At 49.4% G+C, this 27,583-nt stretch overlaps 1 protein-coding gene across 2 annotated transcripts in view; it reads left to right on the top strand.

The window, feature by feature from the left end:
* The window catches only part of BSN (bassoon presynaptic cytomatrix protein), an 83,966-nt gene that overhangs the window by 35,626 nt on the left and 20,757 nt on the right, over positions 1 to 27,583 (top strand). For both annotated transcript variants that reach the window (XM_015641292.2, XM_015641291.2), the window contains exon 3: positions 4,518 to 5,348. In XM_015641292.2, the coding sequence (XP_015496778.1) occupies positions 4,518 to 5,348 (831 nt within the window). The remainder of the gene's footprint in view (positions 1 to 4,517; positions 5,349 to 27,583) is intronic.

The raw sequence follows: 27,583 nt of genomic DNA, 5'->3' as shown, positions 1-27,583 counted from the left end.
TTCCTAATGGGATTTGCAAATGGTTGGTGCTCACAGGAGAGCATTGAGGGGGGAGGCACATCTGGCAGCTGTGACCCAGCAAGCGCCACCACTTGCTGACCTACCCATGCATTGGGGAATAGTAAGATCTGGAAGGGGTTTTTGAGGAATATTCTGGGGTGTTGGAGGGCTCTGTGGTAGGAAAGGTAAGGCTGGTGGTTGTGAGTGTGTTGGGCACTGCGTGCAGGCTGGGGCAGGTCAGGTATCAGATACAAACATTCAAATGTCCATACATATGCAATGGTTCAAGCTATCAAAGCTTGTGAGATCAGAACTGGCATAAAATACTCTATAGATGAAAGGCCTTCAAGCTTTACCTCCCTGAGTCTTCTGCTGAGCCCAACAGCATGTGTATAATTTGCTTTAATGGTTAGAAACATCTGCTGTTAAAAGTGGTGCTTAATATATTTGGCTTCCACTTCCAGTCATTAGTTCTTTTTATGCCTTTTTCTGCCTAATTAACAACCTTTTAGTACCTGATATTGTTTCCACTGAATGTGCTGCTATATCGTAATCAAGTCACTTCTTAATCTTCTCTTTGATAAACGAAAAAGATCAACCTCTTCAATTCTCTCATTTCAGACATTTTCTGCATCCCTAGAACCACTCTTACAGATCCGGTCTGTATCTCCCGCAGTGTTTTACTAATCTCCTTAAAATGTCGGTGTGGAACCATGGAGGGCTCTGGAAGGAGTCCCTTGGTGCTGGAAGAGGAAGCTGAGCCACCTCCTCACTCCTTCCAGCTCCAGGCTTCCTGCATGGACTGAGAACAGGTTTGCTAGGCAGTAGAGACTCATCTTCATTGATATTTAAGATATGGAGGGCTGGAACAAGATGATCTTTAAGGTCCCTTCCAACCAAAACCATTCTGATTCTATGGTTTTACCAAAATCCACTGTGTGTGAGTGGTGCTGCCTGGAGCACTCTTTGCACTGCCACCTTGGCAGTGGTGAATTCTCACTGTCCCCAGCTCAGCCAGGTAACCAGTCTGAAATCCATTTAGCATATTCACTATTCATATTCTATAGTGTTTTTTATTTTTGTCAGCATGTCATACAATACTAGGTCAAAACACCTTTTTGGACATCAAGGATATTGCTTCTGTGCAATACTAATATCAGATGTGCGGAGAATAAAATCAGGTTTGCTTTGCCGTGACCTATTTTTTTTAAACCATGTTGATGGGCTTATTTGTGTGTCCTTCAGTTCTCTGCACTGTCTTTCTGCCTTGGACAGATGTCTGTCTCCCTGTCCCCTTCAAGCCATACCTTTGCCTTCTTCAAGCAGAAGATTCTTCCAGCTTCCTAAAATTTCCTCTTAAAAATGAACATCAGTACGCAGCAGTTTTCTTAGTTCACGTAGAGCTCTTGGATGCAAAATTATTCAGTTCTGCCAAATTTAAATATCTTGTGGTGCTGCTAGATGTTGTTGAATGTTCTTCTCAATTGCTAATAGGATGGAAACGCTTCGTCCTCATAACGAGTGTTATCCTGCTTGTTCCTGAATGTTCCAGGACAGTCATTACAGCATGTCCATCATATCTGTCTCATTAGCAGCTCCTCCATCTCCACCCAGTGACAGACCCCCATCTTTCCTAGGAAGAGTCTGGGTGTAAATCTTTACTAATCCAGCCCCTGAAACTTTTGATTTGGTGAAGAACTGGGCAAACGGGACACAGAAATAGATAGAACGGGATTATTTCTTTTACTTGCATCACCATCCTCTAAATGCTTCTCTTCTAGCTTGCAGATTCATCATGCAGGGGGAAGATGCCCAGAAAACAGTAGAGAGAAATAGGGGAAAAGAGTATGAAAAGAATGATTTTTTCCCACTATTTCTTTATCACCCAGGCTTTTCCCTTATCCTTTCTCCTCCTAGGGGGAAGGATCTTTGGCAAGACAACTCAGCCCTTCCTCTTTGCTATCTTCCCTGCAGCATCCTTTAAGTTGTCTTTGATCTGTGTAACCCACACGGTGTGTCATCAGTTGCATTGGCCAGGCAATTTGTGATAATCCCAACTCAATTTACATTTCAAATGCTTGCTCTGGGAGCTCGTGCCCCACTGTATTTCCTGCAGCTTTCTCCTGCTCCCCAGGACAGATGTTCCTCAGCAGTTCCTCAGCAAGTTACCAAGAGCAATTGGATGCACCTATCCCATCTAAAACACCCCCTGGTTTTTTCCTACCTGGGTTGTAGGTTCATTGTGAAAAGTGAGTAGGTTACAATGATCCCTTTGTTCTTCAGCCCTGAGCTGAGGGAGGTCCTGGTGGGCTTGTCCATGAGCCATATGCAGCTCCTGACCCCAGGCACAGTGCCTCTCACTGCCTGGGTTTTCCTGGAGGAGCCTTGGCCAAGGGCAAAGTGAGGACTGTGTGTGGCACAGGGAGGGAGTGGATCTTCCCCCAGTTTCCACCTCACTAAGGGTCTTAAAGCACGGGTAAGGAGATTATGCAGAGAGGGAAGATTTGAATTTCTTGCATCCTGGGAACAAGAACGTGAGTAGAAAGGATTGGTTCTCCCTTAATTTGAGCTGGTGGGGATGGTGGGCAAAGCTGATGGGATTTTGGTAGACACTCTCTTGAAATAGAACTGTGGGAAGAAATTCCAGGGGGTGTGAAAGCAAAAATAACACAAGAAATTTTGGATGTCAGAAGAGAGACTGCAGGACCCTAAGAAATTATAAAAACTAAAGTACTATTTTCAGAAACTAAATATAGTGTGGCTCCTTTGGAACAGCTTGGAGAGACGACAGTGTAGCGCAAAATTGCTGGGGAAAATTGAGGCTGTTTTCCCTCAGCTCCAAGTGAAGGGCTCGAGCGGAGGCTGGTGTAGAGAGTGGGAGCTCAGCAAGCACAGGGAAGTCTGGGAAAAGCACAGAGCTGATGTGCAGCTAGGGTTGTAAGGTGATGGGGACAGCTTTGCTTTGCTGGAGGCAATGCCAAGCCTTGGCACCCAGCAGGTGCTGCAGAGAGAGGATGTTGGGCAGGTGGAGGTTTCATCCACCCCCTGTGAATCTGAAGCCATCTTTCCTAGCTGATCTGAATTTAAAAGTTTATTATTTGAAGGCTGGCCTTTATGAGAACTCTTCTGGGGAGGGAACTTGTAAGGAGGGGTTTAGGGCTTATCTACCTCGCCTCTCAAGGACATGCCATCATGTCCCATAACGAGACCTACAATAACACCAATTGCATCTCTGCAGGCAGCTCCTGTGAGCAGAAAAGATTGAAATGTGCCTGATGTGTGGTTTTAGGGTAGAGGAAAATCCCTGTGTCCAGGTTCTGAATCACCCATGCCTCCAACCGCAGGAACAAAAGGCCAAGCAGACCTGGAGCTGTGGAACTGGGCAAGGTGATTAATGTCTCTGCAGCAGGGATTAAGCTGATCCTTAGAGGTGATCCGTAACACTGAAATGAAGAGATGGCTTCTGGAATGAAAGGCAGGAAAATCCACACTTTGTGCAGTGGGTGCAGGCCTGAGGGATGTGCAGCCCCCAGAGAGCACAAGGACCAGGAGCTGTTGGGTGCTGCCCCTGCCAGACTCTGCATCTGTTTGTCCTGGGTGCTGCTCCGGTTTTTGGGCATGTTCTGGTCCTTTTTGCCACCTTAGTTGCTTGTCTTGGAGAAGTCTTTTGCAAGCAGACCTGGCTCTCCTGCTGACTGTGCTTTATATTAATACTTGTGGAGCTGCTGAGCATCCTGGTGATTCCTCATATGGAAAGGCTCTACAGCCTCTTTAATTAACTTAATTTAGACATTAGTGTGTCACAGGGAACATCTCTCGTGGGGAAAGTCTTTCGTTTATCACCACTTAGCCTGGGAACTGTTCTATTTTTCATTTGCATGCAAAGGTTCATCGTGGTGAGAGTGAAAATTAACCCTTTGCTCCACAGCCTGTACTTTGCCTTCCTGGAAGTGCAGAATGCACTGTGTAAGGAGCAGCACTCTTTGCACTTCCTTATAGCTTACAGAGCCAGATTTTGAGATGGAATTTTCACAACCACTGCACTGATTCCAGCAAATCCATCTCTGCTAGCCTCAGGGAAGTGCTGAGCATGGCACAGTGGGGTTTCCTCGTTTGGCCTTGACTATTCTCTTTGGTATCTCTGGTCACCAAGCAGGAGGGAAAAAATGGGCTTTGGGGAGCTGATGGAGCTGTGAGCCCTCAGAAAGGCCCCTCTTCCCCCAGGAGAGGCAGAGCCTCATGGCAAGCAGTCACTTACTTCACAGCAGAAGCCTTGGAAGCAGACCAAGGCTAATTAAAGCTGGCGTTCACGCTGGCGTGCTGTGCCGTGGGTACCTGTGACAGATGGGGCTGCTTGCCCTGACTGCAAGGTACTGCTAGTCAAGAACATGGTACCAAAATGTTTTTCAGGGGCTATGTGGGGTCCATTTGGGGGGAGGTAAGGGTGTGCTGGGGCTGCCTGCAGGCAGCTGTACCTGCCCATCACTCACTGCCCATGTCCTCTCTTTGTCTCACAGGTGAAGGAATGGCTGTGCTTGAACTGCCAGATGCAGCGGGCGCTGGGGATGGACATGACCACCGCTCCTCGCTCCAAGAGCCAGCAGCAGCTGCACTCCCCTTCGCCGTCCCCTTCCCAGTCCCCAGCCAAGCACCCACAACCCCCGGCTGCAGAAAAGACCCCAGCAGCCCCCCGCCCCCTGCCGCAAGAGCAACCCAAACCTCAGCCCACAACGCCGCAGAGGGAACCGCACGGCCCAGGACAGCCAAAACCTCAGGAGGCGGCCAGGTCCTCCCCACAGCATCAGGCCAGGTCCTCCCCACAGCATCAGGCCAGGTCCTCCCCGCAGCATCAGCAAGCCAAGCCTTCCCCCTCTGAGCAGAGAAAGACGCCGGGAGATGCGGGAACGAAGCCTGCTGCCCCGGCCCCCGGGGCTGGAGCACCAGAGCAGCCCCAGGAAGGGCTCACAGGGAAGCTCTTCGGCTTCGGGGCATCCCTCCTGACCCAGGCCAGCACGCTCATGTCTGTCCAGCCAGAGGCCCCTGCTCCGAGCCAGCCGTCTCCTGGCAAAGTGCCTCCAAAAATTGTCTTCAGCGATGCCAGCAAAGAGGCTGGTCCCAAAGCCCCAGGGGCACAGGGCCGGGCTGGTGCCGCACCGGCGGCGAAGCCGGGCAAACCGGAGCAGGGTGTCAAGCCAAAGGAAGTGCCGAAAGCAAGGGTCTCGTGCCCCCTCTGCAAGGCGGAGATCAATGTGGGCTCCAGTGAGCCCCCCAACTACAACACCTGCACAACCTGCCGGCAGCAGGTCTGCAACATGTGTGGCTTCAACCCCACACCTCACCTCGTGGAGGTAAGGGGGCTGGTGGGGACGGGCGTCTTCTGATATAAGGATGTGTGCTCTCTCCTTGCTTAAAATGGAGAAAAGATGGGGTGCTTGCTTTCAGAGGTCTATAAAAAAGCCTTTAAGAAACTGCTGAAGCCAAGTTCCTCCTGGGGCAAGCTGCAGGGCTAGAGTCCATGGTCTTCCACCTCTTGGCAGAGACATTGATTTCATGAGTGTACACTGATTTCATGCAACAAGCAGAGTAAGGCATGGCTGTTGTTAAGGGTACCCTCAGCAATGCCCACTGCTCCCCAAAGATGTCCAAGGGTGAGGTCATGCAAGTGCCAGTCACCAACTAGCATCCTCCTCCTGTTGCTGTGGATGGAGGCCCTAGCCAGACTGGAGATGAGGCTGATGAAGGATGTTCTGCAGCTCCTGCATTCTCAAATAGTGAGGCTGCAAGGAAGATGATACAGGGGAAGAAAGCGCCAGGGCCTCAGCAAGAGGAGCCTGGTTGCAGGACAGTGGAATGGGCTGAGCATGGGGTGGATATGGGCATGCCCAGTGTTATTTTGGATGTGATTTGGGTGTGCATTCTGCAGCCTGCTGTGATGGAGTGCAAGGAGAGGAGAACAGAGGCTGAGATGGCCTGAAATCCAGCCAATCTAACCTGTTACAGTTGAGAATGTCTCTGAATTGTTATGATGCCCACACAGATCATCTTCCCAAGCACCAGAAAAACACCTTAGCCAATTCTAGCCACTGGTGCCTAGAGAGAAGAGTGGTGCAGGTGGTTCAGCTAGAGCATCCTCCTACCCCTTCCACCTTGAAAGCTAGGGAGAGACATCTTCCAGGCCCTTCACCCCCCTCCTGTACAAGTGATTTGAGACCATGACCAGAGGAGGCCCAGGGCTTGCTCCTGGAAGTGCTGTGTCTTGCAGATAGTTAAGACACAGAATTGTGTCTTAACATCAGCACACAGAGAAGTTAATGGGAACTTGAAATGACCAGAAGTAGGATTACTAATCTTGGCTCCATTCCACGGTAGATAATTACATTTTATGTCCCTAGCTCCTCCCTGCAGTTTCAATTACACCCAGTAATTTTCTGTTCTTCCTGAAGCTGCTGCTCCTGCCGCTGGTAGTCACGTTGGCGGTGGAGGAGATGCTCTCCCAGAGTGTCTGAGGAGTTGCAAACCCCCTAAATGGCCATCTCAGTGTACACAACACTGTTTTCAGTGCCAGTGCTCTGCTCCTGCTGGTGCTCCCACCACTGCCTCCACCCTGCTTTGGGGGTGTGAGTGAGGAAAGCTGTCCAAGTTCTTTGGGTAGGGCTGAAGCCCATGTTGGCATGCCCCTGGGCAACAGTATGTTCCCAGGCTTCAGAAAGCTCATGCATTGGTGGAAAGGCTTTAATGCTTGCTGGCACCTGGCTGCTAATTAATTAATTAGAGAATTAATTTGGGGTTGGGTTGTAGCCAGTAACATTGTGATCTCTGCATGCACCAGGGAAAGGCGAGCTCTCCTCAGTCCTTGTCTCCAGGGTCACTGGCTGACACCTGGGATTAAATTTCAGATTTTGAAGGCTGGACTCTGCCTGGGTTCCCTCAGCTCTTCTTGAGCAGATGTCTTTGGACACTCTTGGGCAAACCCATCCTGACATGAATACTCCTCTTAGTGTTTCTTGCTGCAGCTCATCCCTGCAGCATCTACAGACCTTCACACAGAGTGAAGACCCACAGCAAGGTCTTACCCAGGTGTTGTGCTGTCATGAGTGTTGTTTCCCTTTACACTGAACCTTTGTCCAGCTCTGCATGGTTGGGTTGGTTTATGGGATTTATTTTTATAAGAGTTGAGGAAGAAATGCAACACTTGTGCTGTGGATGTTTTTAACAAAAACTTTCTGAGGAAAGGAAAGCATCGCAAGGTCTGGTAATGCAGTTGGGTTTTAGGTTTGCTTGATCTTCTGGGAAAATTGCTCTGTGGTCTGATCTCTTTTTGCCTGCAGCTCACATGGGCTTGTCCCAAGCCCTGAGGTTCATGCAAATACCAGAACTCACTCTTTGAAGTTGTGAGGCTTGATCCATTAATTACGTGATGAATTAGGACCTTGGCTATAAGCTGCCCTTGGAAGTTGTGTGAAAACTAATGAGGGATTTGATCCCGAGTCTGAGAAGTTCAGAGGAGCACAAACTGTGGGTGAGATTCACAGCACGGTCTGTACACACCCCTGGAGCCTGGGCAAGGCTTCACCCTGGCCCCAAAAATCATCAGTCACAGGGAGGGAGAGGGCATGGCCCACAGGGGCCTGGTTTTTGGAGGAAGAGTGGAGTTTTGCAGGAAAATAGTGCTAAATCCATGTATTTCCTGCAAATGAAGTTGTATTTTCACTTCCAGAAAGCGGAGAAGGCTGTTGCCCCTATTTGCAACCCCCTAAAACTTCTGATTTCCCTGGAAAGATGTGTTATTATACCCATGGTATTTTCATTCCCATCCCACTCCTGATCTAAAGATGGAGTTGGAGGCTCAGTGTCCCTGCCGTCCCCTCCCACCTTCTGCAGCTGCCTGGGGAGGTATCCAAGGAGCTGCCTCCTCCCCAGCACTCTGTTCAGCCAAGTGCACTCAAACCTACCAAAAGAGAAAAAAATACTAAAAGTGCTGTTTTTCTGTGAACTCACTGGCTGAGCTGCATAGGTGCTGAGCCACCCAAAGAAAAGGGTAACTTGTGCTTCTCTTACTGTCCTTGCACCGCTATAGACCGATGCTTATGCAGGTGAAGGATGCTCTAAGAGTATCCTACTCATGAGAACCTGGTTTGTGCCTCTGAGCCCAGAGTTTCCACAAGATCTGCCAGCAAGACTGGATTTCCTCTGGCTTTGGGTCTTGGTGGGCGTGATCAGAAGGTGTTGGTGAGGACTTCAAGCCTCTAGGGCATGTGAAGAGTTTAGGGATAAGGCTGGAATTTTGGCAGTACATCCCAGAAGAAGTGTGTGGATGGCCTATGGCTCTGGAAGCTGTGGGTGACCAGCAGAGGAATCCCAAAAATGTACCTGACTTCCACTTCCTCTGCATGCTTGCCATAATACACATTTCACAGCTTTCAGTAAGTTGTTTATGTGAAATACTGGGAGTACAGGTCCTGGAGCTTGCTCCCGCCTCCTCCCACCTCCTCCAGGAGCTGCATCCTGGGAGCAGTACTATGAGGTGTTCTCAAGCCAGAGCTGACACTTTGGGACTGTCCCAAATTCCCTACAGCCTCAGCCTGATGCCATGCAGGAAGGGAGGAGGTTTGTGTTGCAGGAAGACCAGGTGCTGGGTCGTTTCGCTGAGGATGTAGGAAATCTCTCCTGTTTATGGCTGAGTCTGCTGAGGGAACAAGTGATCTGGCAGGAGCTGGCTTGCAGCGTGATTTCCTTTGTGCTTGCATGATGTTCTCCCAGTAACCCCAGTTGACCCCAATTGACTCCAGGGGTTTTGTATTAAGGAACAAATGAACTATGCATGTTGTGTTACTAAATAAACATGGCAGGATGCCCCTTTGCCTAATTAACCAGCCTGAAACAGGAGCAGTGGCAAGTTTCATTGCAGAGCACTGCTGATTCCCAGGTGCCAGGCTGTGACCTCCAATGGGCACCCGACCCTCAGGAGGGTCCTCTTACTGATTTGTAGGACTCCCCATACCCCATCCAGATCCCAAAACTGCCTTTTTTTTTCCCTTTGATTTCCCCATGCACTGTAAAAAACATCCTTTTTTTTATAACACTTGTGTTTTCATAGGTGGTGCTGCTGCATTGCCCTGTCTGATCTCACCAGTTAATGTTGTTGGGTTCCTAATTACATGTATTATATGCATATATAATATAGTACATGCCTATCATATGTTGGTGAGACACAGGAACGGGTTTCCCAGAGAAGCTGTGGACTTCCCATCCCTGGAAGGGCTCAAGGCCAGGTTGGATGGGGCTTTTTAACCTGGCCCAGTGAATGGTGTCCCTGCACGTGGTAGGGGGGTGGAATGAGATGAGCTTTAAGTTCCCTTCAGATCTGGGATTCTGTAATTATCCTGGATGTGGTATCACAGGATGCAGGAGCAGCGTTTGCTTGAGCCGTTCATGGGACATGTTCCCGTTCTGCAGCTCCCCTTGTACCTGCAGCCAGGTACAAACCAGCCCCTTCAGATGGATTTCTTGCAAAGATCTTGTGAATCACTGTATCCAATATTGTCTGGAAAGCCCCAGACCTCTCTTTTCATCAGGATCCAAGAGCTCCCGCTAGATAAAACTGGTCCCTGAGCAGAACAGCTCCCCAGGGAGGGATGCTGCACTGCCCAGGTTCGAGATGCTGAGGATGGGGCTGACCTGCCCTACTTGCAGAAGCAGCCGCGGCAGCTCCTTCGCTCGGCTGCAGGGAGAAATGCCTGGGAAAAGGGACTTTAGTGAGATGAAAAAAGCTCCGTGAGATCAGCCTTTGTGCAGAACAGGGCGTCGCTGCCTGCAGCCGGAGGGTGGGTCAGAGAAGGAGAGCCGAGCAAAGGTTTTGTGCCGAAATTATTTTGGTGCCGGCACACAGGTTTCAGAGAAGAGCTGAAAAGAGAGCAGGGAGGATCATCGGGCTCCTGCCTCACCTGCCTCCCTGCCCCCTTCCCAAGGGTCCCTGTTCTCTCTGGGAATGTAATTAGCTCCTAGGCAAAGAGGATTAGTAGGGTTAAGAGAGCCTCCAGCTCAGCACTGTCCTGGGGTGGAAATCCCAGCCCGGGTCTGGCGTCTTGGGCCATTCCCCCCTCCTTCCAAGGCAGAAAAGCAGGATATTCGTGCCTTAAGAGGAACCTGCCTCCAGCCCTCTGGAGCACAGGTGTTTGTGCTGGGGATCCAGTGGCTCTGCATCTCAGAGAGCCCTGTGTCCTTCACCAGATGATCAGAAATGCTTCCCGAAGAGCCTTCGTAGGGTGACAAGCAGGGACAGGGGCTTAAAGTTTCAGGCATCATTTTTCCATAGGAATCCAGGGCCTGTCCTGTTGTTCCTACCAGGCTGAAAGGGCAGCAGGGACATGCTCTGCAGCTCCTGATGGAGCAGGGAGCAGCTGTTGTCAGTCACCCTTTTGAGACTGTTTTCCCTTAGTCGAGTGTCCTGCAGTGACAGCTTGGCAGTGTCCCTGGAGCTCAGATGGGCACTAGGATGGCCCAGTCCCCTTTCCAGGGACAAGGGGAAGAGCAAAGTGCCACTCTTGAAAGGTGGGCAGGGGGTTGGACCTTGGAGCTTTCTGCGGGAGAAGGAGGTAGCCAGAGATGCAGGCCACGGGGTGCAGCAATTGCTAGGTTTCTCTTAGATTTTTGTGCAGAAATAATGATTTTAAACAATACCCCGGCCCTGAGGGTATGAATATTTGGGTCAGTCACATAAACTTAAGTCAAACTGAGAGCTCTGCATAGTAGGGCAGCATGAGAGAGGAAGGTGGTTTTGCTGGCCTGAGCCCTCAAATCCTGTTAAGGGCTGGTAATTAACAGCTCGCTGTGACTCAGGAGTTTTCTGTGCTGCTGAACCTGCTGTAATTAAGTTGGTTTCTGCTGCTGTGCTGGGCAGTGCTGGGCTCCCCAACAGCTCCTCCTGCAGACAATGGGGCTGGGGTCATTGTAACCCTGCAGACAGGTCTGAATTAAGATTGGGGTCCCACCTGATGGGTGATGAGCAGCATCTGTGGGTGGTCCACTCATGCAATCCATGTTTCTGTGCCAGACCTCAGTGCTGGATTTTCTAAAGAACTCCATTAGATGTTAGCATTGTGTCTGCTGCTGACTCTTGTCTTCTGCTGGTTGTGTTTTTGGAACTTCCAGGACTGACACACTGGGGTTTGCCTTGCTGTGCCTGCTCTCAGCTTCTGACCACTTCAAAATTATCTTAAGAACTGCTGTTTTTTTCTTAAATCAGCCCAGAGCTCCAGGTTGCTTTCTTGTTTTAGCTGTAATTATATTATTAAGGGACAAATGTCAGCTGTATGTGGACCCTGCTGATTGGTACTTCTGAGGCAACTGCTGCCCACACTGCAGATTGTTTTCAATGGTTCATAAAACCAAACAATATTTTTGGAGGGGTGGCAGTGTCTGAGCAAAGTAGGGGATCTCTGCCTTCTAAATGAAGATGTATTTGAAGTGAACAATGCTTCCCTGATGCCAAGCTGCTTTTCCAGAGCACATTTGCTGTGCCCTAGGATTTGGAGCTGCTGCCTGTTGTATTGTTGTGCTCCTGGGCTAGCAAGCTGCTAGGGCCAGCAGTGCCAAGGTGTCTCCAGAGCTGTCTTGCTGGGAAGTGAGTGGATATGTCAGGATCAAAGCCTGAGTGCTCACTGTGGCTCTGGCAGTCAAAAGATTTGTGCTTACAACAGGGAGCACTTTGGCTTTGGGGAGGTCAGTATTGCTTCTGGGCCAGCCCGTGGTGCTGGAGGTGAGGTGGCAGCAGGACAGTGATACCTGAGTCTCCACTGCAGGTGTCCTTCTCAATAGTCTGTTAAAAGCTCTTGGAGCCACCATCTCGCTGTGGGTTTTGCTTTAATTGGTGCTGAAACTTCATCCATGTGGTATTGATCATGGTGTTTCCTAGAAAGTGACAAGGAGAAATATGGGAAAATGCTTTTTGCCCATATAACATGGTCTTTGTGGCAGCTCTTCTCCCCAGCTAAGATTTGACAGCTTTTCCCAGCAAATGCTGATTTTGGTAGGTATTGAAGATCTGCTTCTTAGGGGTGATGGTATTCTGTCTGTGAAACTTCCACAGACTCATCCTTCAGAAAGTCACTCAAGCCATCCTTGAGCAGACAGACAGGGACAGTGACCTTGCAGCAGGAACATGGACACAGACGTACAGGGCCGTCACTGCAAGGGATTGGATATTCTCACCACTTGGGTGCCATGAATATTAAAATTCACCAACATGGGAAGGGCCTGAGTAACTTTCCATCACCCGACTGAGGTTTCACAGTTTGGAACAGCTCCGGGAAAGGCTGAGAGAAGATCAATAACTGCCCTAATGCACCTTGTTAGGGACGTTCTTGACCTTGAGAAGCTTTGAAAAGAGTTACTGTTGTGCACATGAAAGGTTGAAGGCAGCAAAAATAGGCAAAGTGGAAGCACAGAGAGGAAGCAGGACAAGCTAAAGCTGCCGTAGTGTTTTATAGCTATCAGAAAGGGTTTCATATAGATGTATATATATGTACTGGAGAGGAAAAAAAAGCCCATTCACAAAGCTCAGGTCTTTCTGCTTTTGCTGTTCAAGTCAGAGCCAGCAGCTGTTCTGGTGGGGCATGCCTGGAGCTCTGTGCCTCGAGGAGCCTTGCGTCTCTCTGCTGCTTTGGGCAGTATTGCTGATGTCCACTGCAGCACCAACCCAGGGATGTCCTCTTAGCTCCCCAGATGAGTCCCCCTCACAGGGAGCTGCTGCAGACCTCAGTGGACACCTCACTTAGGTATATAGCTGGCATGGGGGAAAAGTGAGGGAGTTCTTCTGTCATCCTCCTAACGCTGTACCAGCTGCAGCAACTAGCAGGAGATGATGGAGGAAGGCAGGGGAAGAGGAGGGCAATGGTACAGAGGAGACATGGAGCTCTCAGGGGAATGGAGACAGCCTGGACACTCATTCCTGCTCCTGCTGTGTCTTTCATTGAACAGTGAGTGTCTGAAGAAGCTCAGAATTAGTCCCCAGTGTAGGGACTGGTACCCAACATCAGCAGGTTATTGCCATCTCTACCCTAGGAGACAAAGTGCTTGGATTAGAGGGGTCTGAATCACACTTGGATGATGTTTGTGATGGCTCCTTGGGGTCTGGCAGGACATGGCAGCACTGACCCCTCCTGAGTCCAGGCTGCTGGGTGGAGTGTGTGGGCTCCTGTGTCCTAGACCTCTCCCTTGCCTGCAGCAGGAGCTGCTGGTGGAGGTGGTGGTAGACACTGCTCTTGGAAAGGCAAAAGTTGTATGGGGTGTTGGATTGGAGGGAACCTTTGCTCTGAGGAGCACCTTGGGGGCTTGTGGCCCCTGAGCAGGTACCAGCAGCAGATGATGAGGATGGAGGAGCCACCTAAATCAGCCTCTTGGTCTAAAGCTGTGATGGGCAGACAGAGAAACAGCTCTTTTAGTGGGAGATGGCAAGAGGATTGGACTGTTCAGCTCCTATTTCCACCCTTGGGAGCAGCCACAGCTTATCCTGATGGGCTCACAGACCATTATACAACCTGGATCTTTCTTCTTTCTATTTTTTTTAATAACATGCCATGTTAATGCTTTATTTGGGAACATGTTGGGACACTTAATCGAGCGTTTAATTGGCTTTGTAACAGTGGATTTCTGAGTGGGCTGAGGAGGAGGCAGCTTTAGGACTGGGCTGCAGTGGAGATGCTCAATTTTCCAGCAGAAATGGGAGCATCTCAGACTGAGTTTCCTGGTGTCAATCCACTTACCAAAGCACCATCGTTTTTCCTGTTGAGCCCAGTGGTATTTTACAGTTGTATCCTACAGACTTTAGGATCTGTAAAGGTCTGTGGAATAAAATGTGTGAGGAGAGGAGCTGCCAACGGTGAAGTGTGTGGCCATGCTGGGAAAGAATCCAACAGGAATACTGATGATGGGATGTGATTGTTGGGGATGGGTTTTGCTAGCTCAGGCCAGGCTCTTATGTTGTTTCCTTTCTTGCCACATCCAAACTATGCTGGTGAAGTCTATAGGCAGGACAAGTCCACGTGGGCAGCTTGGGAACTGGAAGGGCATTGGTGCTGTGCTGCTGACAAAAGTCCAAGCCTTTGTCACAGTGTGTGCTATTGAAGGCTGTGTCCTTCTGTAAGGATCAGCAGGACCTGAAGGACAGTTTGTGGTATTTACAACTCAACCAATGCAGGGATTCACCCTGGTTTAATAGTGTTCCACATACCATGTAGTTCAGGATTCAGCCCTTGCTGTGTGCTGGGATGCTCTGTTTTCCTGACTACACTTGTGCTGGGGCGAGCCATGTGAGGTAAGGACTAAGATCCCATCTCCCAAGGAGTACACTGGGTGTTGGAGAAAATGCTGCTGGGCAAGGGAAGAAATTACAATGAATTCTATGGAAAAAATGGCATTAAATTATTTCTCAGGAGGTGGCCAGCTGGATGTTCCTGTTCTTCCTCAGTTCCAACAGAATCGTTTGGGTGGGAAGGGATCTTAAAGCCCATCTGGTTCCAATCCCCCTACCATGGGCAGGGATGATCAGGTTGCTGGTGAGGCTTTCCTAGAGGGACACAAGCTTGTGCCATCAGGTGGCACCACCAGGAGATGTGGGATGGGGAGCTGAGGCCTCACCATCATCTCTCTTCTCAAGTCTCCCTGCTTTGCAGCAGAGTAAACTCTGTTCTCCTGGGAAACAAAGCCTTCCTCTGTGGCGGAGAGGGAGGCCTTGTATAATTAATGTTGCTGGGGGAATGGGGGCTCTGCAGTGCTGCAGTGCCCAGGACCCACCCAAGCTCCTGTGCAGCATTCCCTGCACGCAGCCATCCTCTGCCAGGCAGCAGCGAGGAGCAAGCCCTGTGAGCCAGGGCACTTCAGCCTCTTATTTCAAAGCACAAAACCTCACAGCATGTGAAAAGGCAGAAAGCTGAATGGACCAGAGAGGTACACTAAGGAGCTGCTCCTTCCTCCTCCTCCTGGCCTGGTTACTGAGCTGATGAGCTGGGGAAGGTGGATGGCACCAGCCTGAAGCTAAAATAAACACCAAAGTGAAATAGAAAATGAAAGTAAGCTCATTCTTTGAAGCATACCAAGATTCTGAGCCTGGGAAGGTCTCTGAATGGATATTTTGAGCAGTGTTCCATTCTTACATTACCCTGGTTTTCAGTCTCAGTGGTGGAGCTATTAGTGTGGCCTGTGGCCACCTCACAGCCACCTTTCCAATGATTTTTCACAGGGGCCAGGGATTGAGTGGAAACACGTGACTGAATGACTTTTTGGTTGACATTTGCTATGAAAGTTGAGAGGAAAATGTTTCACAGGGGTAGCTTGTCTTCTGGAGGTGTGAGACCCTCACAGATAGTGGGTCCCCATGTGGCACCCCAGGGCAGGTGCCGGGTGGGAAAGCCCCACATGCTAGAAATAGGTTTATACTAATTTTCTATTCTCCCAGAGGAAATCCTCCATGGCTTCAGGGCACCCACATCCTGGCATGAGGAGGAGTTGGGTACCAAACCTTTACAGGCACTTTGACCCCCTCCAGGGGGTTCTGCTGCCTCTTACCTGCTTAAAAGCCTTGTCACAGGACCTTGTGAACCTTGGCTTCCTCCATCTGCATTTTCTCCACAGAGCAGAAGAGGGAATGACATGTCCCTCCATTTTCCACTCCCTGTTCATTTGGCCTTCAGTCAGCCCATTCAGCACCATCTCTGCCCCTGTCATTTAATCTGAAACATCTTCATTTTCCTATGAGTCCCTATTTTTTTGTGCTTAAGAGCAGCTGCTCCACAGTGCAGACAGAAGCCACGCTGCAGCTTCCTTGGTGGTGAGACAGGATTCCTTAAAAACCCTGATGCTTCCATAGTCTCTTTCTTCACATAAAGCTGCAAACTAGTTCCTTTCCAACGATTGGGAGTGTAGGAGGGATTAACCAGGAGGTGCCATTATTAACGTAAGTGATTGTAATTGTAAGCCAGGGCATTAACAGAGATGCTTATGCTTGATCCAGCAATGATTGCACTCCTTTCCTACTTTGATTCTTGTCCCTTTCCTGCTCCTGTGAACATTTCCAGAGCTTGGGCTTCCGCTTATCCTTCCCTTGTGTGTTCACCCTGCAATATTTAGAAAGCACCAGGGGGATAAAATGCTCCATCAAATGTGTGATAATTCCCAGAGAAAATGGGGAAATTTTAGGAAATGTCCCTTGAGGAACGGACAAAGCTGAGGACAGTGCCAGAGGCTGGGCCAGCAAGGGCTCTGGTGTCTCCAGGGGCTTGCCTGCTTCCTAAGGACATTGATTGCTCCAGTGCAAACTGAATTTCTCTCTGCTGTGAGGATGGTGAGGCCCTGGAACAGGCTGTCCAGAGAAGCTCTGGATACCCTATCCCTGGAAGTGTTCAAGACAGTCTGGATGGGACATGGAGTAACCTGGTCTAGTGGAAGGTGGCAGGGGGCTGGAACTGGATAATATTGGATGTCCCTTTCAACCCAAACTATTCTAGGATTCTGTGATCTCCCAGAAGGAAGATCTGCTTGGGACTGATCACCTCCAGCATTGGGGGTGATGAAAGGAAGTTCCACCTGCAAGTGGCTGCTCAGCCACCCAATTAATTTTAATGTAAAATCCCCCAAATTTTAAAGGCAGTCCTTGCCAGACATAAGGAAATGGACAAGAAATGGGACACAAAGTTTGAAGAGGGAGCCACACCCTCAGGAAGCTGAGCAGGAGTTTATGTGTCCACCCTCTGGCAAAAGGACATCCAGAATTATTTATTACTTCGTACTTTGCCAAGAGTTTCTAAATCTGTTGCTTGAAATGGCACCTAGAGAAGTGAGATCTTCTAGGCAGTACACAAAATGAGCTAAGTAAGCAGCCCATTAACAGGAATGCTGGCACCTTCTCTTTGAAAAACACATCCTCCTTTTGGGTTGTTAAATAGTTGTTTGCAAACCGAATGGTGGTTGGTTTATAGTCAGTCACAGCCAAACACCAGGTGCGCTGAGAGCAGCCGGGAGCTGGAATTCCCAGCAAGGGTAATGCCAGGAATTCAGGAATTAAATATGCCCCCAGCCTGAGAATAGCAGCTTGAGAAGCTCAGCGAGGAGAGCCTCCTGCATTAACAGAAGCGAATATCAAACTTTTTCTTAAAAATTACTTCAATTCTTTGTGAGAATGGAATTTTTTGGGGTGGGGGTGAGCAGAAGTGTAGCCCAGTGCTGGACTTGCTGCCCGGCTGAAATGCCTTTCACTTCTGAGGCTGTTCCTAGAGCTGATTTTAAAGCTCTTTAGGAGCTCCTGGAAACGATTCCCCAACAAAGCAAATCGTTTCATCTAATTAAGAAGCTGATGAGAAAGCCCCAGGTAATACTTTGCAACTTAAACAACTTTCTGGGTGTTTGGAAGAGAAACATTTTGAAAGGTACAGCTGCTGTAGTTACATTTTGTGTGTTGGAGGGCAAAGTGGAGGCACAGGGATCTGGGGGATGCTGTGGCTCTGGTTCCTGCTGCGCTTTATCCCGCTGGTCACAGTGGATGTGGGACCAGGTGGAGGGGACAGGAGGAAGCTGGGATGTCATCTCTGAGCGTCCCAGCAGCCATGCTGTGGGATTCAGCCTCTGGGGCACAGGGGGGCTGTGCTGGCAGGTAGCACAGGATAGGTGTGAGTAAACCATCTTCCCCAGCACACACTGCAGTCCAAGCTCAGTGCTGGACTGGTCCCTGTGTGCTGCTGTTGTGGTCCCCAGCTCTGCAGAGACTCAGAGAGGCACAAAAGCCAGGGTGCTCTGCAGAGCATCCCGTGTTTCAGAGGGAAGATCCAGCCCTGAGAGATGTTCAGGCTCAGCCACACAGAAATCCATGGTGACACCGGGGAAGGGAACAATCCCAGCTTTCCCCAGCCCCTGGCCCAAGCACCCTCTCAGCAGCCTCTGCAAAGGCTCTGCCTCCTTTGCTGAGGATTATTTCAATTCTGTTTCTGCCTCACTGAGGCCGTGCTGAGCCAGTGCCAGCTGTCCCTGTCTGTGCCAAGCAGTATTTGGGAACCAGGGCAGGCTTTTCCCTGTCTCTCCTCTCCATGGCTATAGGTCCCCCACCAGCGAACCCCTGAGCTGCCTCAAAGCTCATTCTGGCTACAAGCACCAAAATGCACCAGACCCCCTCAGCAGAGCATGGGGCTTTATTTCCAAAGTGTTCTCTTCACTGCTGCTTTGCCTCCTCATCTTCCCACTGCCATCTGCTCTGCCTGCTAAAATAAGGCAGCATGCTGCGGGTGAGCGGTGCTGTGCTCAGGGAGCCTCTGCTCTGCCCGGGCTGCTCAGCACAGGGACCCTCTGCTGGGCAAGCTGTGGCCTCTGGGAATGGGAGGGGAGGGTTTCTCTACGCCCCCATCCCCGCCCCAGTTTCGGGTTTATCTGTCCAAGTTGATGGAAAGAGTGGTACCAACCCAGGGTGATGCCTTCTTGCAAGGGATTTGGCTTCTCATTCTGGAAATGCTCATCTCCCACCTGGGGCAGATGGTGGCTTGCTGAGACTGGATGCCCAATTTTTAGATAGTTTAAGTGAAATAAACCCTACATTAGGAGACCTTAAGTCTCTGGAGAACGGCCCAAGTCCTTCGTGCTGCTCTTATCCTTTGATGCCCTCTCCCGTGCTTTCCTTGTGAAGGAGTTACTGTAAGGAAATATATGTAGGACCACCTCCACCAGCCTTTTCCTTGGAATGATGAAAAGCCTCAAGGGCAGATTTTCTGGGGGCCTCTCTACACCAAAAATGTGAATACTCACGGCAGGGTGTCCCAACACATGGCAGAGCACAGTCCTTCATCTGCTTGTGTGTTTCTCACAACACAAAACCAAGAAGAAAGGTGAGGTTGGGAGGTGGGGAGAAGATGTTTTTCAAAGTTAGTCCAGAGACCTCATTGCCATGGGATAATGGAAAAGAGAGTACAACAAAACACTGGAACACAAAGGGAGGATTTGGGGGAATTTGAGATGCCATTGGGAGCAGTAAGACAGATTTCTTAATTTTACTGATCTGTTTGGGGATTTTCAGATGGGATCACTGAATGTTTTGTATTGTCCCATGCCACAGCCAGCAGCCTTAGGCCATTATTTGTACCATGACTGGGAGATAAGTAGCAGTCTCTGAGCTCTGACATGAAGGGCTGCTTTAGAGATTTTTTTTGGTTAGGATATTTTAATTGTTTGGAGCTCAAAGAGCACCTGCTTCCCAAGCTTGTTGAAGCAGTTAGCATTGATTTCAGAAGGGTTTGGTTGACTCAGACAAAATATTATCAAAGAAAAAGAAAAGCAATCCTAGTTTGACAAAGAAATAAGGTATTTGGTTTGGGAATAACCCCACAAAGTGTGGATGTGGGTCTGAGGACAGGATCTGTGGGTTTGCCCATGGCTCTGCAGGTGTGGGCTGTGTCCAGGCTCTGGAGCTGGATCCTCGGGATGTGCATGGCTGAGAACCAGCTCGGGTGAGGGAGCTGTGGCAGCAAATCCATCCCACTGGCTGCTGGGAACAAACACCCGCACTCGGGTCTGCGAAGGAGCTGTGAAATTCCCCTCTTTACATAATTCCCTGGTTTACTCAGAGCTGTTAAGTATGACCAACAGTCATCTGTTTGCCGAGAGCAAATAGGACATGAGGAGAAGAGGAGCAAACTAGAGCTAGGCAGAAGTATTTTTAAAAAATCTGTGTTTTTCTTCAGGCTGGAAGTCAGGGGAGTGTTGCCAGCCTTTAGAGGAGCAGGTTTCTGCAGTGGCCCCGAACTACTCTTGAAGTGGAGCTTCTTAAATTACTTAAAGGGTTTATGTGAGGTGGTTCCTCTTGCGGCTTCAGGAGCCACAAAGTCCCACAGGCATCTGTCTGTCTGCAGAAAGGGCAGCTGGGGAAGGAAATGCCTTCACAGATCATACTAAATTGAGTAAACATGTGATTCATGTGATTTTCTAAATTTTTTTTAAAGCAACCATTTTATGCAAACTTCACCAATTCATTTCTTTTTGGCTTCTCATCTTCATTCTTGCTGCATTTACTATTGAGATGGAAAGTCACAGCTCTTCCACCCCAACAGCTGTAGCCAGTTCCTATCTCCCGGCTCCAGAGAGACTGGACACTGCTGGTGGGAACATCCATCCAGGTCAGGGTCACACCAAATCACCACGTGCCAGCTGGGGGGCTATCAGCTATTCCTAACAGGAGTTTAAGTTAAAATAAGGTGGTTTTCAAAAGAATCTTAAGTTTAAAGTAAATTCTGAAGATGATAAAAATTGAATTGGCCCCACCAAGGCACATTATCCCTCTGTAGGCAGCTCATGATTCCTGACTCCATCAGAGTGCCCAAAATGTGGGCTGTAAGGAGTCAGGAAACACTCAAGATGAGGACAGATGGTGAGGACGGGGGATGTGTTCCTGGGGAGGATGGTTGGGAACTGTACCCCAAGCAGGTGGGAGATGCTGGCCCTGCCACTCCAGCTCTGCCATGGGCAACAGGTGAGGGGATGGGAGAGGGTGTGCAAGGCATGAGTGGAAAGATGCTGCTCTGTATAATCTGGGAAGTAAAATGGCTCATCCATCTCCGTTGTAACAACTCATGTTTCTAGAACATTTCCCAGCCTTTTAGTGTAATAGTTTATTGACCCGCACAGCAGCGTGAAAGATTATGGGAGTTAATTTTTCAAGCTTATCGCTTGATTTATTCCATAAAGGTAGTTCATTTAATTAAAATATTTCTGCTGCTGGAATTAGGACTCACAGCCTTGAAGCCTGGAGCAGGGTGCTTGGGCTTTTTTGAAGCAGCAGTCATTTAATGTGGTCAAGCAACACTGCCCACAGAAACCAAAGCATCCAGTCCTCTAGGCACACATGCATTTCAGGGCAAAAATCGTGGATGCAGCTGTCTCCTCCAGTGGTATATCTGCTCCCCATGGAAGGACCATGGGAAGAGGGATTTAGTGGCTCTTACTCAGGGCAGTACAGCCCTGAGTAGCCTCAGCCACCTCCACGTGGGGGTTTTGGTCTCTGCCAACAGAGGGTTGTCTCTTGGGATAATACTAAAAAAACCTAAAACTATTTTTAAAGCTTGGAAAGCTTTATGTGCAGGTGCTGCAGGACATTGGTTTGTGATGTCCTGAGCTTTCAAGCATACCACTGATGGTTCTCCAGCCTGCTTTGAAAATAATCCCTTGTGATCATGAAAAAGGTTCAAACCCAGTTTGCTGCTGCTGGACTGCTCTGTGAGAGGACAGAGGACTCAGCAGCTCCTAGGGGGAAGAAGCTGAAGCTTCCCAAGATGCTGATTTTTTTTCTGGTTTGGAAATGAGTGTCTGATAGACACTTGGGGCTCTCTGCAATTTAAAACAGAGCAATCAGACAGCTTGAATCTGCTTTTATCAGATGCAGCAAATTACTTAGTTGTATGGCTGGATATTTTAGTCAACACTAGTGCCTATGAAAAAAGAAGGTTTTGGTTAAATAAGACTCCTCTGATAAACTTAGCTTTTCTTGGATTTTCTTCCATTCTGTTGAAAAAACATATAGAGTAGTGCATTTGTTTTCTGTAGAGTTGGCCAGGTTTCCCTTAGCAGGCATTATTTTTGCTGCAGACTTGAAATCTTCTGCATGCGGGTTGAAATGGCTCCTGAGGAGTCCAGTACTGTGTCAAACGTGTGTGAAATAGGCACAAGGAACACCTTGCACCTACACCACACCTGCTTCAATGGGACTGGGGTCCATGGTGACTGGATATGGGCTCTTGATGGACCTGCTTCACATCTTCTGGGCGTTATTGTGGGATTATTACCATGCAGCTGGCATTCAGAGATGCTCCTGCTGCTGCTAACCTTGGCTGAGAAATACATCCTGATAATGGGTACTGTTAAAGATAAGGCTGGTTGGCAGGCTGATAAATCTCGTTAAGGAGTACCCAATCACAGAGTAAATTACAATGCATGGCCAGATCGATTCAGACAAAAATGAACAATATATTACTTCTTTATCAGCTGGGGAGAGTAGACTCCTGGCTCAGTGCTAGTGGGTTTGGGTGCTGGAGGGAGAGCTGTGCTGGATGGCACTGGAGCTTGCTGAGAAGATGCAGCTTCTCAGTGAGTGCATCCCTGGCAGTTCCAGGGCAGGAACCCAGCAGAGTCCTCAGGGAGGGTGCACTGGGAACAACTGGTCTGTGTGTGGGTGAGAAGGGACAGGGAGCTTGGACATGGTAGAGAACAAGAGCTGTGTTCCTCTCTTCTACATGGTTAGGTGATGGTCATCCCAGTCTGGTCTGCAATGACTGGAAATGATCCAGACAGCTCTATAAATGTCACATTGGAGCAAAATGGGAAAATTAGAGCTTGCCATCCTTGGGACAGCCATAGCTAATCTGTGAAAACCAGACCAAACCCTCTGCTGCTTTAATACCGTTGCCTGGATTTTATTGTGAACAGAAAATCTTCTTAATACTTCATCCATTTGGATCCAGTCTCTCGGAACTGAGCTGGTAGTTAATTTAGCTCTTTCTCCAAGATGAAACAGAGAGGAATAGTAAGGCTCAGTGAAAAGGAAAATGAAAAGTGCTTTCAGCATCAGATTTCCTCTCTTGTTCCTCCTATTATCCTTTTTCTTAAATACTCAGCACCTGCTCACATGTCACCTCCCATCACTGCACCTCCAGCTGTCCAGCCTGGACATGACTTTTCTCCCACTTCTCTGGAAAGATGCTCCATCTTGAGTCCATCCCAGGTCAGGGTCAGTTTTATCTCCACCTGCTCATTGCAGAAGGAAGCATCAGGTAATGGTCAAGGTAGCAGAAGATGTGTGGTGATAGCCAGTAGCCAAGAAAAAACAGGAGCACATCCAGATTGGAAGTAACAACAGAGATAAATGAGTGTCAAAGCTGCTACCCAGTGGTGGCAACTGTGGGAAATTAAGGGTGAAATGTGAAATTTTGACCAGAGTGCTGAGGGGTGACCAGGTGCAGTGGGAGTGGCTGATAGTAACAGAGAGAATGGCCTGTTAAAGGAGGTTGGGGTTGGCCTCCATGTCTCCTCACCATCTCTAGGGAAACCCACTCATGTTTATCTCCACCACCATTGCCCTGCTGGGAGGTGGCTCCTCTGCTTCCCATTCCCAAAGGCAGCTGATTTATTGCTGGATGTCTGTTAGTGCAGGAGCATGGCAGTGACACTGCTGCTCAGCAGGCCATTCCCAAGGGAAATGGATGCTCATCCACAGCCCTGGGAATTTGTCTTATGGCTTTTAGACAAGCCAAAAGCATCAAAGTGTTCTCCTCAATATCCTACTGATTTTTTAAAATGTTATTTTTTTTTAATCTAATGAACTGGAAGGAAATATGTTGAGTGGGGAGGGATATCTATATATATTCTGCAAAAGCACCGGTTTCCAAATTTTGGACAGCTGTGTACCCTTTTTTAGCAGCCCCTTCACACAGCCCACACAGCACCCAGGCTCTCGCCTTCGGCTCGTTTGGAAATACGCTTCCTTGATTGCAAAATAGTTCAAATCCTTTGACTTAGAAACATTCTTGCCGTTCAAAAAGGATTTTTTTTTTTCTTTTTTTTTTAAAGCTCCAAAAATACAGAAGGTGCTTCCTGCCGCAGCAGCTGCCCTAATTTTGGAAGGGATGGAAGATGGGCAGAGATGAGCAGGGGGAGCCTGGCTCATAGCTATGGCCACACAGGGATGCAGGGGATGAGATGCTTCCAGGGTGGGAGCTGCTGGCTGTGGGGGCTTCAGCCAGATGCCAGAGCCAGTGGTTTATTCTGGGGTCCCAGCCAGATGTTCCAAACCGGTTGTCCAACTGGCCCCTTGGCATTTGGGTCAGTCAAGGTGAGCTGCTTTCCCAGTTCTGTGGAATAAAATTTTTCAGGTCCAACAGTGAAATAACAATATCAAAAAGTAGTCTGAGCTTGACTAACGCCATAGTTCCTGATAGCATAGAAAAGTTGGTGGCATTTTCCTCAGCTTCTGTCAAGCCAAATTTGGGAAGGACCCTTTCTCTGGGAGCAGCTGGGACAGCCCAGGGGATGGCAGAGCAGGATACCTGTCCACAGGTCAGCACCCCAAAAAGTCCATTTGTTTACTGCAGTGGGCAGCAGTGCAGGGGAAGGGTCTGGAGCACAGGTCCTTTTGAGAAGCCGCCGAGGGGGCTCAGCCTGGAGAAAAGGAGGGTCAGTGGGAAACTTCAACTCTCAACAACAACCTGAAAGGACATGGTAGCCAAGAGGGGGTTGGTCTCTTTTCCCAAGTAGCAAGTGCTAGGATAATGGAAAGAGCCTCAAGTTATGCCAGGGGAGGTTTAGATTAGACATTGGGAGAAATGGCTTTGCAGAGAGTTTGTCAAGCACTGAAGCAGGCTTCCCAAGGAAGTGGTAGAATCACCACCCTTGGGGGGATTTAAAAGACATGCAGATGTGGCACTTGGGACATGGGTTAGTGGTGGCCTTGGCAGTGCTGGGGTAACAGTTCAACTCGATATTAGAGCTCTTTTTCAACCTAAACAATTCCATAATTCTATGAATCCACCTTCACTTCTGCCACAGGAGGTACTGGCCAGGATGGGAAACCCTGACCCAAGGTTCACAGACAGTGGGGTTTGCAGCTGGGCAAGGACCTGCAGCTGGTGCAGGCTGGTCATGGTGGACAACCCCATCTGCAGCTCTCCTACAGCCTCAGAGGCTTGTGATGCTTTCCCCTTGGCATGGCGGTGTTCACCGGCCTGGCCATCGGCTGCTGCAGTGGAATAAGCTGGACTTGGCAAAAGCACAGCTATTCCTCGAAGGCGAGCGGAGGGTAGCGTTGCTATTACTCATCAGTCAAAGACTTTCAGCTGGAATAATCCTCTGCTGGCTATGTGGAGCATTGAGCCGCAGGGTGGGAGGCTGTGAGCCCCATGGGAGCTGTTTTGCTGACCCTCAGGCTCTGCTGTGGAGGGCCACTACATCCCTACTGCAGCCAGGAGCAGGGAGTGTAATCCCTGGGATGAGACGTGCAAGGGGAAGGCAGAGACAAGGAACAGGACAGCAGTGGCCACTTTGGCACCTGGCTGTTGTCTGGCTGCCCATCTCTACTTGCCTTCCCCTTTCCATGGCACCAGTTAAGGGGATGGATTGTGGAGCTGACACCCTGCTCCTGTTCCAGGTCCCCTCAGGGTAGATTTGGGGAGGGGATGGGGCACTGGTGCGATACACACCATCTTCCCTCCAGCCGTCATGGGGCTGGGAGATGCCTCTGCCCATCTCCTTCCCTTCTCTCCAAACATGCTGACAGCAGCTCCAGTGCTCAGCCATCGTGTGCAGCTTCTTCCATCCTCTCTTTCTATTTTCCACCTGAGAGTAGTCCCAGCACAGAGAAGGGATGAAGTGGAGCAGATGGGAGGCAGAAAACAAGCCCTGTGAGGCAGAGCTCATCCCGACGAGCTCATTACCCTATGCTGTTTTTAATCACATTATTGCTGTGTGAAGGCCATCAATACATCACACACATTTAAAATAGAGCTGGGGAGGGACCATCAGCTCCATCAGCCTGAGACAGGCCACAGGAACAGATAAGAATAGTCTGTTGCTGGAAAACACATCACTGGGTGGCTTAGTCAAACACTATATATAGCAAGGGATTGAAATAACTGTGGTGGCTTTCAGGGGAGCTGATCTGCAAGCCCGGGGTTGTGCTAAAACTTGCCCAGTTGATGGTAATGAAGTCAATTAGTGTGGAGCAGTTGGCAGCTGAGGAGACTCAGCTGCCCGAGGTGTGTGCAGTCCCCACTCCGCCTTTCCCTGCAGATGGACTCGGGAGTGGGAGTGGCATTCCACTCTGTGGGTGAGGGAGCCAGGCAGGGAGAAGGATGCTCCACTCGCTCCTCCAGCCTAGCAGGCATCGGTGTGTGGCTGCTGGGGTCCAGAGACATGACCTGCTCTGCTGACCACTGTTTGGGAGTTCCATTTAGTGCTCTATTTTGTTTACAGATTCTATATATATATTTGTATCTAGACACATGCTAAGCTTCAGAAAGAGCGTTACAGTTAGCAGCATTAATGCAGACAGTTCTGCATCTAGCTTGAGTGGGATTTTGAGGTGATTTTAGAGCAAAAAAGGCATCATCAGAGTAATAAAGTATCCCACACTTTCTGCCCTGTCCTGTGTCCTGGAAGTGGCTGTCAATGGTGGTGTGGAACACAGAACCCCACACTCTCCCCAGGGATGCCCCTGTCTGTGCACTGCCCCCAGTTTCCCTTGGTCTGGTACTGGGGCACCTGAATTCCCTCTGGTCTCTTCTCACCACAGGTGCAGATCCCACAAGCACCTCCTGCGTGTGCTCCATCTCTCCTCCTGATCTCTGGTGCTCTGATTTCTGGTGCTTCCGCTGTCACAGCGCACGTTTTCTTTCCTTGCCCTCGTTTCAAATCCCATCACTGCCTCAGCCTCCTAGGAGAGATAAGGGCTGGGGCGGAGGTAAAACCAGGCCTGTGGTTGTCTGCTGATGGCACATGATTGTTCAAAGCTCTCTCTGTGAACGTGCTCTGGTCAGATTTTGTTGTATATCCTTCCCTCTGTAATCAGGAATCCCAGAAAAGAACCTTTGGCACTGCTCAGCTCACCCACCTCCCCCTGTCCCAAAACTGTGGCAGCTCAGAGGTGCTTGGCAGAGGTGTGGGGAGGGGATTTGGAGGGGCTCTGGAGAGACAGTTCAGCTGGGAGAATGGGCAGAATCCAAGGGAGAGTAAGCATCAGCCTGTACTCACTCATTTCTCACTCATCTGAAATGAGTGAGCACCAGGGTTGCCTGGGAAGGGTACAGGAGCATTTAGAAGGTGGAGAACCTGCCAGCCAGACCCCTGGCATTGCCTGAGGTGGGTCTGAAACAGCCCTGGCAGCCAGTGATCAAGTATGATTTAGTCCCTTTCCTTTAACACTGTGCTAAAAACCATGCACAGCACGGACAGAGCTGCAGTGTTCTGAGCACAAGGATGCAGAGTGTTAGGGAATTGGGATCACACGGTGAGATGCCCCCATTTCTGCTGTGGGAAGGTGTGTGGAAGGTGTCTGGTTGTCAGGAGCCCTCCTAAAGGGAGCTTTCCTGCTAGTGGGGCTGAGAAGAGGGCTTGGGAAGTGATTTTATGAGGTTCTTGTTAATTTGGATCTTGATTCAGATACCAGAAGTGTTTTCCATATTTTCCAGGCATCCATCTGTCACAGTGATGAGCCCTGCACAGTACTTGTCAGCAAATAAATGAAATATTCTGGTGAGATTCACTGCATTTAATGCTGGGAGATGAGATCTGGCTTGTGAGATACTTGTACCTCATGCTACTTATCTTGTACAGATTTTTGTCCCAGTATTTTAATAGATACTGTTTTGATTGTGTAAAATAGATTGTGTAGAGAATAATTAACCAGGAGAGTCCCAGGGGTGAGATTGTGGGGAGCAGTTTGCGTGGGGATAAAGACCATGGCCGAGCATCTTCCAGGCACTGGAGAGGTTGAGCCAAGGAGCCCAGGGGCTGGTGGGGATGGTGGGACTGGTAACCAGCTGCTGACTGGAGAAGCTGGGAAACTTCTGGC

The sequence above is a fragment of the Parus major genome, chromosome 12 (genome assembly GCF_001522545.3).
Source record: "Parus major isolate Abel chromosome 12, Parus_major1.1, whole genome shotgun sequence".
Classification (NCBI taxonomy): Eukaryota; Metazoa; Chordata; class Aves; order Passeriformes; family Paridae; genus Parus; species Parus major.
This window is presented reverse-complemented; position numbering and strand designations above follow the sequence as displayed.